Source organism: Littorina saxatilis, linkage group LG9 (genome assembly GCF_037325665.1).
Source record: "Littorina saxatilis isolate snail1 linkage group LG9, US_GU_Lsax_2.0, whole genome shotgun sequence".
Classification (NCBI taxonomy): Eukaryota; Metazoa; Mollusca; class Gastropoda; order Littorinimorpha; family Littorinidae; genus Littorina; species Littorina saxatilis.
The window spans coordinates 22,739,053-22,754,074 of NC_090253.1; the positions used below are offsets into that span (position 1 = coordinate 22,739,053).

A 15,022-nucleotide genomic window follows, 5' to 3' on the forward strand; every position below is an offset into this window, starting at 1 on the left:
CAAGTGAAACATGAACGAACCTTATTCAAGGAAAAAACATTTAATCAGATCATAACACTTAGGTACAAAGTAAAAATTGTGGTCAACTTTCCTTCAAATGTGGAACATGACAAATAATCTGAATTTGATGCGAGCAGCTAGAAAAATAAGGACACGCACACATCCTTCACAAACATCATTGTCTGCCCAAACTTTCCAATGCATGTACAGAAGATATACCTTCACAATCATTCGTCACAACAGTCAGTTTTCAGCACACCATCAGTTCTGTCAAACATTCCAATGCTACATCCATACAATGATGACTTGCAAATTCATTCATCAAATGCACCAGTCAAAGGAAAACAAAGATGAGCTATGTCACACCCAGAAAGTCTTGTTTTTGTATTAAGTAAACAGCACCATAAGAGGAAAAAGAACATCTTACATTCCAGCTTTGGTGAAATTACAGACATAAAGTGGTCAAGGTAGTCCCATAACCGTTTTTGGTCATAGGGGAGTGAGATGTAAGAAATCTCAACTAGTCTTGGCCCAGCTTTATGAGGGCGGGGCCAACTCCTCTCCCTCGCTGCCTTTGGAAGGCAAAGGTATAAAGCGGACAAAATTAGAAATATGCGCTTAACACTATTGTGACTAGCATTGCCACGGCGTTAACGTCCTGCCTGCCCAAGCTTGCCACCAAGAAACTTCCCAAAAAACAGTAACTGTAAAGAAATCTGTCTAGCAAGCTTGAATTAAGTCCAATCACCACCAAATTTTGTGTACTAATTAAAAAATGGATGCCCAGTTCAGTCGTGCTATTTATAAGTTTGTCACGCGATTTGTTTTAGCAAAGGGGGGGTGAAAGGGGGATAATTTGTGTTTTTTTACGTTTTTTTGTGTGTGTTTTCTTTTCCACTGCTTTTTTAAAAGTTATTTTTTAACAGAAAGTATTATAAATAATTTTATAACCAAACAAGGTGTAAAACCTATGAATTAGCTGAAATATTGTTAAAATTCTACACAGAAATAAGGAGACAGTACAAAGAAAAAAACAAGCAAATCCCGCATTCACTCACAGCATCCTGACTCAAATGAAACAAAACTGTGACACTCACCAAATGATGTCTAGGTAATCCATATTGAATATAAGTCACATTTTCACAACAAAGTCCCAACTGTACACCTATGAACATTTCCAAAAGGATTAGGAGGCTCCAGCCATCCATTGTTATCAGTGCTGCCACACCCCCCTTGCAACTACACGATTCGAAGATCCATGCAGTACCACCCTACCACGTGTAGTTTGCTGACTCATACTAGCAACAACAGGACTGTTTCTTCCTCAATATCACTGCTATTATCGCTTTCTTGAGGCGAAAACAACACGTCGGAATCATGATCTACAGGATCCTCAAGATCCAACATCCGGAGAATCTCCTCCCGTGACAAGGCTCGCCTTCGATTCATTTTTTTTGTTCGAAAAAACCACTCAAATCTTCTCTAATTTGCACATGGCGGAGAGCAAGTCACGTGTATCAAGGGAAACAACTCAATTTATTGCAAGCTTCAAAAACCGGGAAGCAATCACGAGTCGTGTACCTTGTATGTCTGTTACTCAAATAGTCACTTCCCGTCCGTGGGCGTGTCAGCGCTGTTACTAATTTAGTCACCTCCCGTCGCGAAAGTCTTAAGATTCCTCATACAGTTACATATCGGAAGATTTTTTCTAGAACTGACACTGAAAAGTTATTAAAAAGTTCTGGTATCAAAGTCTTTTTCATTCACAAAAAGAAGACATCAAGCTATACTTACTGAGAGAAAAAAAAGATATAACTTTACAAATGAAGACTGGTAGTACCAGACAGACCTAATATTTACGCGGCTGTATGAAAAGAAGTTAACCACCCACAGAATTCAATAAAAGCAGGCTTTTTCACAAGTTATTATGAAAATAATATGAGTAATATGACTTGAGTATCTTGATAAGTGACTGTCTTGTAAAATACAGGGCTCGTACTGTGGAAAAGAAAAGCTGTGAAATTCTTGGAGGGGTATGGAAAGTGTTTAAATTCAAATTGATGAAACCTAATGCAAATCTGAGCACACTTGTAGTGGTTTCTCATTTGAATATTTATTAAAAACAAATGTTGGTTTAAATCTGCAAATTCCCCAAAAAGTTGGAGCCCCCCCCCCAAAAATAAGACAAAATATGCAAAATACAATACAAAAAATAAACAAGATGAGGGAGACAAGATATGATGAGGGTCTTGCTAACGTTTCCCTCTCCACACACCCGACAATGCTAGGTCTTCAACTTGCCGGTCACACACAGAGACTGGCACACTGACTGTATCTCTCATCTTTACCTGCCAGACACAAACACTCTCCGTTTCATTCATCATCACCACAACCCCTCCCCCACCCTGCTTCACTCTTTCTACATTCACTCCCACACCTCTCTTCTTCCACCCTCCTGCAAATTTCAATGGAACAGGTCACTTCAAAGTCACAGTCCAACTCAACAGAAAAATTCAAGCCATCATAATTTTAACAGAAATCATGACCCTGTCTTCACGGCTGCCAATATTTTCCACTCTCATCCTTGAACACATGAAATTCAGGCAGGCGCGGAGGGTCATTCACTTATCCTTTTTGGTTTCAGCAGGTTCTTCAACGGCGTCCTTTTCCTTGCGGCGGTGTAAGGGGTTCTTCTTGCACTGACCGTACACCTCGTTCAGCTCCATGTCTCGTATGACGTTTTCCTGAGTAAAGAGAAGATGAGAAAAATGTTGAGCTGTTAGAGGTTAATGCTGAGTGAATGAGGCTACACCAATACATGCAAACACACATGCATGCACGCTCCTCTCTCTCTCTCTTTCTCTCTTGTATGTGAAATTTGGAGGCTCTAGCTTCAAAATCACAAGAGAAATCCTGAATGCCAAGTTTTTAGGAACCAAACATGACCCCGCTGTGACCCCAACATTTTACGAGGGTCAACCAAGCTGGGGTCATGTCAGATCATCAAACCCTAGAAGTGCACAAAGTTTCAAAGCTCTAGCTTCAAAAACATCCGAGATAATCCCAATGTTACGGTTTTTGTCTACGGACGGCCTAACACTGCTAATTCCTCAGGGGAATTCTGATTACTCAGGGGAGTCAAAAATCTGTTTTCATAATTTTTTATTTCCTTTTTACATTTAGTCAAGTTTTGACTAAATGTTTTAACATAGAGGGGGAATCGAGACGAGGGTCGTGGTGTATGTGTGTGTGTGTGTGTGTGTGTGTGCGCGTGTCTGTCTGTCTGTGTGTGTGTGTGTGTGTGTGTGTGTGTGTGTGTGTGTGTGTGTGTGTGTGCGCGTGTGTCTGTCTGTGTGTGTGTGTAGAGCGATTCAGACTAAACTACTGGACCGATCTTTATGAAATTTGACATGAGAGTTCCTGGGTATGATACCCCCAGACATTTTGTCCATTTTTTTTCGATAAATGTCTTTGATGACGTCATATCCGGCTTTTTGTAAAAGTTGAGGCGGCACTGTCACACCCTCATTTTTCAATCAAATTGATTGAAATTTTGGCCAAGCAATCTTCAACAAAGGCCAGACTTCGGTATTGCATTTCAGCTTAGTGGCTTAAAAATTAATTGATGACTTTGGTCATTAAAAATCTGAAAATTGTAAAAAAAAAAACCAAATTTTATAAAACGATCCAAATTTACGTTCATCTTATTTTTCATCATTTTCTGATTCCAAAAACATATAAATATGTTATATTTGGATTAAAAACAAGCTCTGAAAATTAAAAAAATTAAAAATTATGATCAAAATTAAATTTTCGAAATCAATTTAAAAACACTTTCATCTTATTCCTGGTCGGTTCCTGATTCCAAAAACATATAGATATGATATGTTTGGATTAAAAACACGCTCAGAAAGTTAAAACGAAGAGAGGTACAGTAAAGCGTGCTATGAAGCACAGCGCAACCGCTACCGCGCCAAACAGGCTCGTCACTTTCACTGCCTTTTGCACTAGCGGCGGACTACGTTCAATTTCATTCTGTGAGTTCCATAGCTTGACTAAATGTAGTAATTTCGCCTTACGCGACTTGTTTATTTTGTTACAAAACCGGGGTTTCCCTGTCTCACAAGCCCCAAATGGCTTTGCCACGAGGGCATCAAAATGAAATGTTCATCACATCAACAATAACCACAAAGTTCTGCCTTCCATGAGGCAGCGCAGCCCTCACCTTTGTGAAGAGAAATTTCAGCGTGGTCTTCTTAGTACCGGTGGGTCTGCGAATCTTTTCCTTTCCCTCTTGGAAGAGAACGACAGTGGGCAGTTGCTTGGACCAGGTGCTGCAGTCAATGCCAAACCTGCCCGACACAGTCACATCGTACGTACGGAGCATGTTCACTGTAGACGGCTGTTCTAACAAAACTAAACCTCTACAAACAACAGGTTCATGTTTGACATGAGTGCAACAATGTTTCAGTTTCCAAATCAAGTGGCAATACCCAAATGTCTGGTCTGTACATCCAGTCAATGAAGTAAGTAACTAATTTTCAAACCAAGATTACTTTCCACAATTGCTCAAATGCAGACTCCTACAAAAACCTTCAATCTATGCGCTCTTTTACAACACCAGTCAATCCGTCACAGCAACCAGCAAAACTAAATCAATGACTGCAGTAGGTATGTTATATCTGCAATTACAAATATGTCGAAAAAATATATTAAGAAAGAGGCCTGACCATTTGCCCGTGCAGTATTTGTAGTTTTTAATCAAATACATGATATTACTGTGTGACTTGATTTCTGGTTAACCCAATGCCCCCTGAACCGCCCGGCATGGCCCGCCGGAAGTTCCCTATGAAATCCCTGAAACGCCTGGCATGGCCCGCTAAACACTAGGTCACCTACTTTCACTTTCGCTTTGAGCCTTACCCATAAGGCCTTGCGACCGGATGTGATTAATGCACTTCCTTCCGGCTGCTTCATTCTAGCGTTTGCAGAGTTTGAATCGATGCGATAGTGTGTTAGCTGTGAATTTTCAAAGTTTGAGATTTTTTTGTCTGACAAAATGGCGTTGAACGAAGGTTTGGAAGTATGGTGTTCAATCATGGGGAACTCAGATGACGATTCTGACACGCCTTTCGAAGGTTTTCTACTTGAAGAGGTGAAAGGGGATGAGTCTGACATCGATGTGGGTGTTGTTATTCGACAACATGACTTTCGGGAGGATTTTTCTGGGAGTTTCAACATATATTGGAGTAAATTCTTCTTCTTCTTCTTCGTCGTTCGCTCAGACAGCAACTCCGGAGGCCCTGATGAAGGCTGCTGTACGCCGGAGGCTCTCCATGGGTCATTGGTGTAAATGAGGACTGAAGGCTGACACGTTGGACGTTTTTGAAGAACACTTGCTGGATTTTTTTTTTTAAACAACATTTATTTCATCGGAAGTGGACAGAACATACTTGCATATGAAACTATAGTGTATTCTCGAGTTATTCTGCCATCTTCTATATAAATGTGAGTACTCTATGATTTTATATGAATTGTTTTGTTTTGTATGTGTGCATGTTGTGCGGAGTAGTTTCCCTTTGCTCAGGATTAAGAAGGCTGCCTGCCATTTTTTTGTCAGGGGACATTGGGTTAAACAGACGGAAACAGTGAAGCACCAGAAAATCAGTGACAGACATGAACTTACTTTTCTGCCACCAGTGGGTACCGTGACGCATCAATCTTGCCAAACTTGAGGTTGTCCAGAGAGTATCTGCACAAATAACAACAGCATCAGTAAGAAGCCATGTTCCTACCACTTCACCCAGGGAAACATAACAACACCATCAGTAAGAAGCGATGCTCCCACCACTTGACACAGGAGTTATGTATCATCCGGTCTGGTCCTGTTTCACAACCCAAAAATTGTATTCCTTGATTCTCTATAGCTGTTTTTCTCACATACAGTAATAAGCGGGAAATGCCTCTTGCAGGCTTCTATTCCATACACAAAAACTAACCAACAACAAAATGGGAAAAAAAGGGAGAAAAAAACCACCGAAACAGAACAAACAAGAAACAACAGAAAAGTAAAACAGAAATAAAAAGAAAATTTCCTCACTCTGCAGAGATTTCGGCAAAGGTGGGGGCAAAGGTCAAACACTGCGGTGACCAGGCAGCGTAAAAGGTGATGACCCAGCTGATGCGACGATCTCTCTCCAGCTCATCCTGTCAAAGGAGAGGCCAAAAATGTACATGTATGTCATTCTTTTAGACAACCTGCCATGCAACTGTAATTTGTATTCCGCACAGTGAAATCTGAGCTTTCAGACCCTCCATTTTTAAGACTAGTATACCTCTACTTAAACTTTCCCGTCCCGTGGCATGGAAAGTAATTCTATCAATCTCAAACTAAGTAGCTACTGTGAGTTTCCAAAATCATAAATGGAAAAAAAAAAAAAAACTTGCAGTAAGCCAGTAGAAATGAAAACAGATATGCATCCTAGGTAGCATTGTGTATGGCGGGTGTTTTGGGTATCTCAATATGGGAGCTCGCACGAGCTATATTCGGCGCTCTAAGAAGAACAAGAGGCGAAGCCTTCAAGGCTCCCGTAAGAAATCGACAAACAGTAACACAAACTCAATCACTCCGTCACACATACACACACCCAGTAAGCAAAATTAGGTGACACGGTGCAAGAGTGGGAGACGCTAGATCTGTCTGTAGCCTTACGGGGACACGACTGCCAGATCGACACTGCGCTTTCGACAGCTCTTCCTCACGCAGACACTGAAAACACGCTGTGCAGATCAACCTGCAGGAAATCTCCTTTGGTATCTTCTTTATCTATTTTTCTGGAGCCGCTACGAAACCGAACAATGTGAAATCGTCTTCCCCGAATCGGCGAATCGCCGAATGCAGCTCGTTTAGAACTGAAAAGTGAATCTATACCACAATCCTTCACGCGATCTGACCTAACCTTGACCCCTCACCTGGTCTACATACCACACGCAACACAAACCAGTCACCTATTTTTACCCCCCCAAAACCCCCCACCACCCGTTTTTTTTTTATACACACTTTAACTACATACGTGCCGACGAAATGTTGATCATTGCTTCAATACTTTGAAGCTGTTGCTTGGATAATAACCCGGTAAAATTAGTATTTCGGTGTTCAGTCAAATGTTAAAGTTTCTATCACACACGCACGCACGCACAGACAGACAAAAGTCAGCATCGCATAGGCTACACTTGCGTGAGCCAAAAAGGTGATAGCCTCATATTTTTTCCAGACTTTGCCTTCATTGTGTCAGTAACACAATTCTTTTAAACAAACAATACTGTTAATTGCCTCCAGAAACAAAAACTTTCTAATAGCTGGTAAAATCCCTATAATGCTGATAGACTGATAAACTAATAGACTGATGGGTGAAGGGAGACAACTGTTGCAAGATCTCCCCTTGTCAATCCCTTTACCTGCAGATTAGGTCCCCTGAAGTAGACCACGTTCTCCGGGCCGTCGTACACAGGACGGGGCAAGAAGATGAAGTGTACTGCAAAGAAAAAACATCTTTAGATCAGCAGAAATCCAAATACAAACAGACGGCCAACGTTCCAAAACTAAGAATAAAAATACAAGAAAGGTATGTTATTGGAGCGTTTAATTTATGACAAAACAAAACGTCACACTCACAGATCTTGGACCCAGCAAACAGACAGACAGATAAACACTCATAATACAGAAAATGAACTTATCTGGGTCAAAGATCAGTGAAGGTAACATTTCGTTTTGTCATAAATTAAACGTTCCAATAACACACCTTTTTTATTTATTTTTTTATTCATCTTTAGATTAACTTGAATGTATCGTCACTCCTTTTTAATGGTACATATGATACTTATGTTCAGTTAATCGATATTAATCTCTTTAAAGGTTCAGTAATGTAGGGATCAAGCTACAAACAGCGGGTCATATACATTCCTGGACAAAAAACAACAACAACATCTTAAATAACAAACATACACATAATAATATAGATGTTATTGATCTTTGGAGGCAAATCCTGAGATTTTACATAAGAAATTCCTGGCCAGGTAACCAGACTGGACTCTGACCAAACCGACGGCTTGGGCTCAAACAGTAAATAACCAACACCAGAAGCGCAACTCATCACCAGACCTGGGAACCCCTGTTTTGTACCTGGAGTATTCTTAAACAAACTTGGCATATTTTCAGAAAAATGAGTGTACTCTACAAGACATTTGAACATGGATGATTAAAACATGCTTCGCACGCATCCGTTGCTCCATTAATTAAGTGTACCAATACATTTACAAATGCTTCTTTTAATGTTCAATGACAAACCCTGTAATCATTGATCGAATGCCGAGTTATAAAATTATTGTTTATTCATTAAAATAAACAGTGCCCAAGTAAATAAACAGGAATGACAAGGATGCGCTTGTGAAGAAAAGCAGCCCAGGAAACTTTTCTCATCGTATTTTTTTCGAACCGACCATACTAATACTGAGGCATACAAAATACGGCGATATCGTATGGGTTCCCAGGTCTGCATCACAAACAAAGCAAGCACTCACACAGTCCAACGAAGAAGTAGAGGATGCCATAGGCCAAGTTGTGTTTGAAGAAGAGGATGAGGTTGAGCACCTTGGCGAACATGCAGGCCGTGTTCACATAGCTGGTCAGGTTAGCTGGAACCAGAGCAAACTCATGTAGTCACCCAAGCCACACAAATCCTGAAGGAATGTTGTTTAGTGCGGCAAACTTTGTATAAATTGCTGAAAACTGTGCCGTTGTTCTGGCTGACCTGCAGAACTGTCAGTTTCCTCGTGGTCAGAAATGGCGATGCCAAGGACTGCTTGTAACTTTCCAAATGGTCAAAACTTGTTATGGCCGTTTCAACAAATTTGAGAATGCACTCAAAATGTCTAATTACTACCCTCAATGACACAGACACTGACAGTACGTCTGTTGGAAACACAACTCTTCTGTTTGAGTTGACAGTGCAGAACATCATTCATCCAAAAACCCTACTTGGCTATACTAATAAATGTGGCCATGATTCTCATCAGCACAGATTATTAACACAAAACAGCTTACATCATGTGTTAATGTTTTACTCAAGATTACTCTCCTTGCTGGAATTAAATCAAATAAATGAAGAGATTGAATAATCCTGTTACAGGTATACAATTACTGTTTTTTATTTACCTTCTAAATTTATACTAACAGATCCAGCAAACAATTCAGCTTTACATAAGTCTTCAATCTGAATAAAAATACAAAATGTATAAAACATAACTTTACCCAGCACATTATCCCACATAATAATTAATACACTCACCCTGCTTTCGGTTCTTCAGCACAATGATACATCCAAGGAAAGTAAGCCATTCCCATTCTCTCTGTGGACAGAGAACATAGAATGTATCATCAAAAATCAAATTATACACTGCTACAAAGTACAAGTCTGTTTGTTTGTTCATGGGCTGAAACTGCCACGGCTTTTACGTGTATGACAGTTTTTACCCCGCCATTTAGGCAGCCATACGCAGCTTTCGGAGGAAGCATGCTGGGTATTTTCGTGTTTCTATAACCCACCGAACTCTGACATGGATTACAGGATCTTTTTCGTGCGCACTTGGTCTTGTGCTTGCGTGTACACACGGGGGTGTTCGGACACCGAGGAGAGTCTGCACACAAAGTTGACTCTGAGTGAGAAATAAATCTCTCGCCGAACGTGGGGACGGACTCACGCTGACAGCGGCCAACGGGATACAAATCCAGCGCGCTACCGACTGAGCTACATCCCCGCCCCGCTACAGGTCTGTAAAGTGTAACAACAGCTTCTCAATTAAGAGGACACTTCCAAGTTTAATGACACCCTTGATCTAATAGCTCCAGTAATGCACCTGCCATTGTCAATTTGACTATTTTTAGTGTCCTATGGCTGCAACTTATCATTTTAGTATTTTGACACACTTTATTTTGTGTTTACAACATTAACCAAACCAATCAGACTGGCTGTATATGGGCTGCAAAAAGGTCTGTGTATAAGGTCCTTACAATCGTTCCTATCAATCCAACTGGTCATCTATTTTAAGTCTTCAGCTGTACTTAGACCCAACGGTACCCCTACTCCAAGACTATTTTCCATGGGAAAAAGAACACACACTGAATCTGATATCCAACATGGACGCCACGTGTTAAATCTTTTCCATGTACAATCACAGAAAAATTAACAGAATTCACGAAAGCGATACAAAAGTGAGATATTCCTCCTTCAAGTCAAGGGCAGATGACACCGTCAAGTGTCACTGTCAACGTACAATCAACATCTGTCCCACTATTTAGCAACACATCATTACCAATTCCAGTCTGCAGTCTTCGAAGAGGACGTCACAAACACCAGGTAATGTCTTAAAGATGAAAAACGAGATGGCAAGAAGCACATTAGTAATGTAATGCGCTCGAAGAAACGGTTTAAGAGACTCGAGAACTGCCATTGCGTTTCTTCTGTCAGTGTCATGGGAGATAACTGTCGCATCATTTTATCGAGTAGTTTTGTCTGTGAGTGCAACCGGAATGGGTACCACCATTACATAGCCAGAACCAGGGAGCTCCACTCCGAAAACGAAAGTGAACAGGTGATTCATAAGAACTATCAGCAGAATGAGAATTTGAGAAAATAATAGAGTAAGTGTCCCGCTCCATCCCAGCCAAATATTCAACCTCTTCCCCACCCTTACCTGGTACTGTTTTTTCCCCCTAATTCTCAGGCTTTATCTGCTCAGACTGCTGCACAGTCAAATCATATGAACGTGTGGGGTTTTTTCTTCTTTTTTTTCCCCATCAACGCGTAAATAAAGGCCAACGTCAGTCGACAAACACAAAGTGAATGTCCGTCTCTCTCATCTTGACACTATCCCTGTTGTTGTTGTCGAGTTTTTGGTTTTGTTCGTTGTTGTTTTGCAGAAGAAGCCAGACCACCATTCTTCGTCTGCGCACTGGTCACTGTGGACTGAAAAAACACCTGAAGAGACTGGGACTCGGCAACACAGCCAAATGTGAGTGCGGCTCAAAGGAACAAACCCCTGAGCACGTTCTACAAACATGCCCACACCTGGAGACAGCATCCTGAACTCAGGTCAAAATAAGTTCGGCTCATTTTGACCTGAGTGCAGGATGCTGGAGACAGCACGCCAGCAGCTCTACTGGCCGGAAGACACCAGCCTGGGCACCAAGCTCTGGGGACCCGCTGCCGATCTACAGAAGACTGCGGACTTCTTGGCAGCCACCGAACTGAGGATTTAACGGCCATAACATCGAACGCAGAAGAAGAAGAAGAATTATTTTTCAAAGAGTGTGTTCTCCATGTGAATGTATACTCACGGAATAAAATAACTTAACATTGTTTAAACAACATTTATCACCAGTGCTGGACTGATTGTGTAACCTCTGCGAACGCCAAGAAGAAGAACATTGTTTAAAATGTAATATCTCAAAATCGGAAAAAGTTACAGGAGTGATTTGTGTACCAACGTAAAGCTTGTTCAATTGCTCATTATGGGCAAAAAACCGGAATAGTCTGGCTTGTTCCGTTTTTTTGCAATTTGAGCTCAAAGACGCATGGTGTCATTTTGGAGTTTACAAACTTAGCACTGTGTGTTTGACAGCGCTGTGCGTGCACTGATTGCCTGGTCACTCCGAATCTCCTAGCAACATCAGTATAAGTCATCCCTCCTCTCAACATCCCTATTGCGACGAGTCTATCGTTCACACACGTTCGTGGCATGGTGAAAGACAGAGTGAACAGTTTTGGGCAAAGAGAAAGAAACATTTTAGTGAGTTGTTTTCACTCACAAACAAACGGACAAACCAAAGGCAGTACTTTCATGCAATATTCGTGGATCAGCAGCAGACCTTTTGCGGGTTTCAAGTACGGGTAGACGTGCCCCGAGAGTCAAAGAGTGCAGGCCTACCTGTTTACAGCACACACAGCGTGCACTGGCTGTCGGCAGCGTCGGCAAGCTTAGGCGTCAGTCTAGTAAACTCCAAAATGACACCATGCGTCTTTGAGGACCAATTGTGAAAAAACTAAGCAACCGAGAACATTCCGGTTTTTTTTCTCTTCTCAGGAATTGATGGTTCTATGATCGTACCACCCCGCTCTCCTGCAACTTTTTCCGATTTTGAGATATTAAATTTTAAAACATGTTAAGTTATTTTATTCCGTGAGTATACAATTAATCTCCTTTTTGAAACAGATTTGAATGACACACGCACACACACACACACACACACATAGATCTGCTGTGTGTTGACAAAATCGAGTAAGTCCAGTGAAGCTACTTCCACTGAAGTTGCTTCCAAGACAAGAAGAGCAAACGCTCGATCGAGTCACTTTCGCAGTTCTGAATATTATATGAGGCATCAGATGGACAGGAAGAAATTGCTATTCACAACACAATGAGTCACGTTCACATAAAATTTGAGCCCGGTCACTTTTATAGTTTCCGAGAAAAGCCCAACGTTAAGTTGTGTGTTGCCGAACAGAAAAGGCTAGTTATCTCCCTTGTTTTTCTGATAACGTTCGTAAAAGGCTACAGATGTAAATACTTTGATGTAAAGAATAATCCTACAAAGTTTCAATCACATCCGATGAACTTTGTCAAAGATATAAAATGTCTAATTTTTCCTTTGACGCTGACCTGTGACCTTGAAAAAGGTCAAAGGTCAACGAAACCATCGTTAAAGTGTAGAGGTCATTGGAGGTCACGACTAAACAAAATATGAGCCCGATCGCTTTGATAGTTTCCGAGAAAAGTTTGTCAAAGATCTAAAATGTCTAATTTTTCCTTTGACGCTGACCTGTGACCTTGAAAAAGGTCAAAGGTCAACGAAACCATCGTTAAAGTGTAGAGGTTATTGGAGGTCACGACTAAACAAAATATGAGCCCGATCGCTTTGATAGTTTCCGAGAAAAGTCCAACGTTAAGGTGGTGTCTACGGACGGCCGGCCGGACGGCCGGCCGGCCGGCCGGACAGACTAACACTGACCGATTACATAGAGTCACTTTTTCTCAAGTGACTCAAAAATCAACTTTTTCTGTTGGAGTAAATTTCTTTAAAGTTATGATTATCTCGATTAAATTACAGAGATAACTAGATAAAGAACAATTATTACAAACCATGTGTGTAAATGTAACAATCATGTGTGCTTTATTTGCAAATATTTGACAAATCGGACACTTGACTGGAAATCAAAGGCTGAAATAGAAGGACAGGAGTACCGAGATGTTTATTCATGTAAAATTAAGGAGGTTTAAAAAAATATTAAAATGTTGACACTTTTTAGACTCCTTAACAGATTCTTGGCCACAATAATCGAAGACGAAAGGATGACTGCATCAAGGACATTGAGATTGTGTTGATGATAAATCTGCAGTGGGTCCTTACTTCTCATAACACTATTCTTTTCAATACCCAGTACAGATGGCTTCCGAGTATCATCGGCCCTTAGTGCACTCAGAAGTGACTGCCCGTACCGTTAGGCCCGGCGCTCACCTATGCAAATTCAGCAGGACAGACGACGCACTGCAGATTATCCCAGTCCGCTACACGTTGCGTGAAAGGAAAACAGGCCAAGTACTCGTCATAATCCCTATCGCAGCATCAATAATATGCAGTGCGTCATCTCTGCCGCTGAAACTGCGCCGGTGTATTCTGCCCTTAAGCAGCTTAAACCTTCACAGAGAAGTGGATGGTCGTCTATGATAGGTTGAAACCCTCATTTGGGACTGAAACTGACTGCCCGGGGTCGCGTTAGACAGGTGGTCGCTATGAAAAGGTGAATTATATAGTGAAAAGCGTTGGGGGTCCTTTTGGCTGGGCGTTATGGGCAGGTGGTCGTTATTGACAATGACAGGTGGTCGCCATGGCAGCTGGTTCAACTTTACTTGGTCTTGTCACTCCTTGCTGGGTTTTGCCATAATTAACATTCATGTACTTAAATTAAAGTTGAACAAAATTTTATGTTGTGGATTCTTGTGCATATCTCCCAATCCAAGCATAATAAAAATCAAAATTTGCACAAAAGATGCGCCCTCTCTCTTGCTCGACCTATACCTTTTGATGAAGAAAAAAGTCATTTTTGAAAAAAAATGACCAGGAACGACTTGGTTTTGTCAACACACGGCACACACACAGGTCTGTGATTAACCAAACCAACTAACCAAACAAAAGAGCAAACAAAACAAGTACAAGGGGTCAACTTCAGATGGTATTTATATCTCTAATTTCATGGCATGGATAGAGAGAAAAAAACATTGCATGAGCTATACTATCCTGTATGTAATCCATGCACACAGATCTATAGATACAGGATATTGATGTTGCTTTTTTTCTTCTTGTCACACACATACACACATGTACTGATGTAGTCACATGCACAAACCACACTCACCCACCCACACAGAGCCAAATTTTCCATTTAGAAGAGAAAATTTAAATAAATTATACTCTGTCAGTCAATGCAAGTTGGTGAATAATAGTGAACATATAATTAAATCATGTTGCCGGATCAGTCCGAAGTGTACTGTTCACACTATTAGTACTGTGTTTATCATAACTTAAGTCACAATAAAGAACTTTGATAGTCAATGAACACGTTTCACAACAAATGATGTCAAATCTAAGCTTTGCGTCAGTTTCGGTCACAGTAAAATCACCTCCACATCTGCATGGATACTTGTACACTTCTTCTCCTTCGCAGTCTTCTGCGTAAAACTCTGAAAATTCCACTTCTTCTTGAATGGGCAAGTCTTGGACCGTACATCGTTCCCTCCATCTCACATCGTATTCGTGTCTCATCTCTTCGTTGCCAAGAATTTCCCAGGCGTTGTTTAGCTTGACAAAAAACGATCCGTCTGTGCACTGATTTTTATCTGGATGGTGCTGCAGTGCCAACCGCTTGAAATTCTGTTTTAGCTGTTCGCGGGTAGACTTGGGATCGGACTG

At 41.1% G+C, this 15,022-nt stretch overlaps 1 protein-coding gene across 1 annotated transcript; it reads right to left on the reverse strand.

Annotated features, from left to right (window-relative positions):
- Positions 1 to 21: 21 nt before the first annotated feature.
- LOC138975616 (thioredoxin-related transmembrane protein 2-like) lies at positions 22 to 10,548 on the reverse strand. The gene is made up of 8 exons (XM_070348346.1): positions 10,372 to 10,548; positions 9,348 to 9,408; positions 8,581 to 8,694; positions 7,459 to 7,535; positions 6,101 to 6,207; positions 5,687 to 5,752; positions 4,226 to 4,352; positions 22 to 2,744 (listed from the first exon to the last, which is right to left on the reverse strand). The coding sequence occupies exons 1-8, from the start codon at positions 10,507 to 10,509 to the stop codon at positions 2,622 to 2,624; spliced, it is 813 nt and encodes a 270-aa protein (XP_070204447.1). The 5' UTR covers positions 10,510 to 10,548; the 3' UTR covers positions 22 to 2,621.
- Between the last annotated feature and the right edge of the window lie 4,474 nt (positions 10,549 to 15,022).